General features: G+C 38.3%; 1 protein-coding gene across 1 annotated transcript in view; it reads right to left on the bottom strand.

The window, feature by feature from the left end:
* The window catches only part of LOC107082484 (ileal sodium/bile acid cotransporter-like), a 4,642-nt gene extending 1,162 nt beyond the window's left edge, over window positions 1-3,480 (bottom strand). The window contains exons 1-4 of the mRNA XM_015371190.1: window positions 3,113-3,480; window positions 659-777; window positions 405-493; window positions 132-307 (exon numbers count right to left, since the gene is read on the bottom strand). Of these exons, the coding sequence (XP_015226676.1) occupies window positions 132-307; window positions 405-493; window positions 659-777; window positions 3,113-3,480 (752 nt within the window). The remainder of the gene's footprint in view (window positions 1-131; window positions 308-404; window positions 494-658; window positions 778-3,112) is intronic.
* Between the last annotated feature and the right edge of the window lie 1,903 nt (window positions 3,481-5,383).

Raw genomic sequence — 5,383 nt, 5'->3', positions numbered from 1 at the left:
AACGGAGAGTCTCCAGACTGATCTGCGAGTGAAACCTTGAAAGCTCGCGAGATCAGGATGGTCTCACGAGGCTAGGCAAGCTTTAGGTATAAAGAAATACTGACTACTGAGGTGTATGTTTTTTTGCTCACCTGTGCCAGGGCTGACCCACAAACCGGGCCAATAAGAAACCCATACTGAAGGCAATGAAGGGATAGATGGTTCCAATGATCCATAAGGAGGGAGAAATGACCCAGGAGGATTGGTAGAGGACGCCTCCCACCACCGCTATGATGATAATGAGAGCAAACCCAGCGATAGAACCAACCTGTGAAAATGGGCACAAAAATACTTCACTTACTTTCTGTCTATGGCTTCTTATTGCTCAACAGCTTGTAAAAAAAAATAATCTAAAGCATTTTTACCTTGAGGATCTTTTTTGCAATACGAGGCCACTTGGTTTTTACATAAATCCCCACTGCTATTGGTATAAGAAGTGCTGCAAGAGTGATTCCTGAGCAGGCAAAGATAAAATGTGAGTTAATGAGCTGTCATTTTTCAAAATTAAAAAACAAAACAAACAAACAAACACAAATAATCAGTGCATCCTAAAGGATTCCAGTTTATTCAAAATAATTCCTCCTATGTAAGAACAAAGACAATAGATTTGTTTGTTTACCAATGCTGTCAAAGGGAATCTTTATGGCGTCGCTGGAAGTCCAGGCGCTGGTGTAGATGAACAGACAGAGCGGCATCATGCCCAAGGCCAAGATGGAGGAGCAGGCGGTCATACTGATGCTGCAGGGAAAAAATAGCTCAATTTACATCACCTGAGCCTATGAGAATGTTTGAGACTAGTAAGTTACACAGAAAAGGATCAACTCAGGAGTTAACAGACAAAATGTTTCTTATTTTGGGAAAAAATTCCCAAAAAAGTAAAAAAAAAAAACACAATCCACTGGACCTTTTTTCCAAGTTTGAAGACGTTTTGCTTCCAGGAATTCCTTTTAAAAATTTTTTAATTAAAAATGTCAGAAATAGCTTTGAGTTTGAGCCTTTATTGAGTGGACCAAAACCCCGAAAAGTGCACATGTGCAGAAAAGTAAAAAATTTTGAGTTGAACCGGACATTAGGGTCACGGGTTGTTAGAGTTCTTCGTTCCCAAGGGGCCGACCCGTTTGTCTGGTACAGTTTGCATGTTTTCTAAGCCTAAGCAAGTATTTGGTCCACTCTATAAAATCTGGAACTCAACGCTATTTCTGACATTTTGAATTGAAAAAGCTTCCTGGATGGGAAATTAAACGTCTTTAAACTTGGAAACAAAGACCAAAACTATCTTTTTTTTTACTTTTTTTGGAATGACCATTACCTTGATGACTGAGAATCTTCACAAGGATTTGGGAATTAATCAAAAATAAATCAAGAACCAAGACGCTTTTTTCTATCAACTGAATGTTTTCAGAGAAAACGATTGGAAGCAAAGTTTCAACCCTTCTCCTGTTTGGTAAAAGGCACACTGTAGGACAGTTGTTGCTGACTACTGCTGTCCTGACGTGTATACTACTTAGATTTTTGAAACATATGAAAAATTTAAATTTCATAATTATCACCCAGAAATGTTGGACACCTTGAGAGGTGCTAAGATGATCAATGGGACAGACTAAAACCCAAGACGTCATATGGTTCTGAAGTTTTCATCAAGGGTAAATGGAATGGCTTTTGGTGCACAAGTTTCCCCATGTGCTCCCATCAGCCACACAAATGCGTCGCCACAAAGAAAATTTCATTTTAAAGGTACCCTTCAAATTCAAAGTGCTGTGCTTAAGTACAAAGCCCAAAGAAAAGTACCTTGAAGCGGAGTAATAGGGGCATGTGAAAAATGTTGGTCTAAAGGCTTAAACTGGTGTTGTTTCAGTAAAAATCTCAAATACTACAGTTAAAGATTACTCTAAACAAGTGTTTTTTTTATATTTTACCCTGGAATTTGTTCTAAATTAGTCTACCATATGAAATAAAAGCTGTCTCTCCATGTTTGGTTCTGGCTGTTGGTATTAAGAGTAGACTTATGCCAGAAGACATAAATGAGGTGTTTGTAAAGTTCATACACTGACAACAAATTTGTCATTTCATTTGGAGCTAAGCCATCCGGTGGTTTATGGATTAACGGTATCCTTTTAAAATCTTCCTGACACACAGAGTCAGTGTAAAGCCTTTAGATCTGGGGTGATGTGCTCCACTTTTTACATTTTAATGGGGAAGCAGGCAGATTCTGGATCGGCAGCCTGATACACTTCCAGGCGAAGACATTCCTGCAGCTATTTATTCAACTACAGATAAACAAATAAATTAGTTTTTCCAGATCCTCCTGACACATTAGTCCTTTAATCCCAGAAATGTTCTTCAGATGATGGCTAAATCTGTTACGGTCTCTAAAGGTAAGATCTGAATCCATCACTACACCCAGATTTCTGGGCCTGATAAATGTTTTTTAGCTGTAGTAACTGAATGGAAAGAAAAATCATTTTATCTTTTAAAATGTTAAAGCTACAGTGTGTAATTTTCAGCGACATCTAACGTCCAGACTGCAGACCGCAGCAACATGAACATCTCCCCCCCACCGCTTCTCCCCCCCAACAGTACGGCGAGCGTTACGGGACAAAATGTCTTCCACGACGTCCGCATCACCTACCTTCTCAAGTGATGAGGTTTGTTTACATAGATAATTTTTACAGATAGTATTTCATTAGTCTGTGTAGGGTATAGATTTCAGTACCGTCTCAGTTCATCTCTCTCAACTTGCCGTAGTTACTTTTGAGCGTAATGGGCGATCTCGCAATCGCTAGTTTGTTGGCTCTGCGCTGTCGTAGCGCAAAGATGTCTGCCTCCATGGCTGCGAGACCCGCTCCTATGTAATTATAAATAACGAATTCTAAGGCAACGCAAATATTAAGGTTAAGAGGCTGAGCTCGTAGATGATGATAAATAACATAGTTATGTATAATATATTACATTTCTGACTGTATATCCCTGTAATTATTACACACTGTAGCTTTAAGGGAATGAAATTCAAGAAACAAGACCAAGCAAGAAACCCAACGAAATAGTGATCATCAAACCAGCCTAACCATCTTACCTCAGATCCATGTCTCCATCCAGCCAGAAGCAGATGATGTTTGAACTGGTTCCTCCAGGACAGCAACCCATAATGATGACAACGATGGCCTGCACAGGGAGAACCCCAAAAGCAAGAGAAAGCGCAAAGGCAGTGAAGGGCATGATGCCGAACTGGCAGAGGAAGCCGATGACGATTCCCCAGGGTCTCTTGATGTGCCCCAATAACTTGTGGGCATCCACGGTGCAGCCCATGGCAAACATGACAAAGGCCAGCATGGTTGTGAGCACGATGCTCAACACCGTGCTAAGGATGGCATTAAAGTTACTTGGAGGAACCAGGCAGTCTGTACCTGAGCAGACTGTGGCGGAGGAATGACATGCTTCCATAGGTACAGCGTTTAGTGTCATTGTGAAAACTGGATGGAAGAAGATTCAATTCTTAGATTCCACAAGAATATTCCAGAGTGTCCCTTTGTCCTGGTCCAGGTGATGATGGTGACAGTGGGGGAAAGTAACCCGCTCTCTGCTCTTTATGCCCACATCGCTGCATTGAGTAAGAAAAGATAAAAGATAAAAAATTAACCGATACTTAATGTTTTTATGGGGTCAGTGTTCAGAGAATGGTGGATATAAAACGAAAATCCTCTGAATCATGGAATGTGATTGCACTGGTTGCAACTTTTTACGGCCTCTGGGTAATTAAAACTTTATTGGGCAGCTTTGCTGTACAGCAGCATCATTGTCCTGCACTGCCAGGAACCAAGGAAGATGCTTGCTCATTTTAACGAGAAGGGCTTGTACGTTTTTGTGCATTTTACATAATCATGCTCAAATGTTGTTTTTTTAACCTTAATATTTATGGCTGGTTAGGTGAGCAATTATGATCTTGTAATATCCATGTCATTCACATTGAGAAAAAAGCTCAAAGTCTATAAAATTTTAAAAAGAAACTTTGCTTCTTCTCATGTATTTTCTACTGGTTGACTTGAGGGTTTTGTCTATTTTTTAAGCACTTTGGTGACTGACTTGGTTTATCAAATATCAACATAGGGGAATTGGAGAAAAGATAGTGACTGTTTTCATTATAAAACATTTGAAATTTGAATGGAGCAATTTTTTATCCAATTTATTCAATTCAGTTTATTTCTATGGCACCAAATCACAATAAATGTCATCTCAAGACACTTTATTGAGATATTTCAATCATATTATACAGTCAGACTGGTTGGAAGTTTTCTATCTAAGAAACAACAAGAAGTGCAAGATGAGTGCAGCGTGTTAACTTTAGAAATATCCCTCACAAGGACCCTCTTAACCCTATAATGCCAAATGTATCGTATTTGATACATACGGTTCCTGAAACAGAGGGCAGAAGACTACACAAAAAATAATCTTGACTTATCGCATAGTAATAAATTATTAATATCAAAAATGTATTTCTGTTTTTTCTTTTTACATATTTTGTTAAAAGGCCAAATAAGGAATTCAAACCAAAAAAAAAGTAATTTTCTGTTATGTTTCATTCTTGGATCGGGCTTTAAAGGGTCAAGCACTTTAATTGGGTCCTTAAAGGTACCAATAGGAAATGTGTTAACTGTTGTGTTAGAAGTAAAAAAATACATAGAAACCTGTAGCTGGGTCTTTATGAGTAGGCTGTTCCACATTGTTGTAAAATCACATAAAACATTTTATAAGATTCCTAAAAAAACCATAAAAAATGTCCTCGGAGGACGATGACATTTTGCTGATTATAACCAGCCTTGCTTGGGGCTCCATAACTCAGCTGAGCTCTAGAGCGTACAGTCCATTCCAGTTTAAAGGTGTCCCAGAGAATCAAAGTGAACTGGAAAGATTTTAGACTGCAGCTGGATGAGCACCCTAAAATACAACTGAAAGGGGCGTACTTTCACCATTTTCTATCTGGATTTTAAGCCATAAAATATTATTATTTTTTAAAGAAATAAGCAGTCATAATTACCAAATGTTAAAAGAGAAAACATTTTTTTATACCCAGAAAATGTAATCTAGAAGTTAAAATAGATCAATAAAATAAAGCCTGTCATATGATCATTTTCAATCCAGGTAAACAAAAAAATAAATCTGCCCTTCAGAATACTTCAGAGTTAGTTCCAACATGCCGTGACCACATATGGCTGATGACAAATCTATGAGTCAAACATCTGTAAATCTCTGAAGCTTTATCTGAAGGGGTGTGCAGAACAATTATACGGATGTTTATGAATGTTTTCATTGAGTATTTTATGGTAAATTATGACATTTTAAAGAAAAG

Source organism: Cyprinodon variegatus, unplaced genomic scaffold (genome assembly GCF_000732505.1).
Source record: "Cyprinodon variegatus isolate N-32 unplaced genomic scaffold, C_variegatus-1.0 Scaffold3, whole genome shotgun sequence".
Lineage (NCBI taxonomy): Eukaryota > Metazoa > Chordata > Actinopteri > Cyprinodontiformes > Cyprinodontidae > Cyprinodon > Cyprinodon variegatus.
The sequence above is the reverse complement of the archived record's forward strand: the minus strand, read 5'-3'. Positions and strand labels throughout refer to the sequence as shown.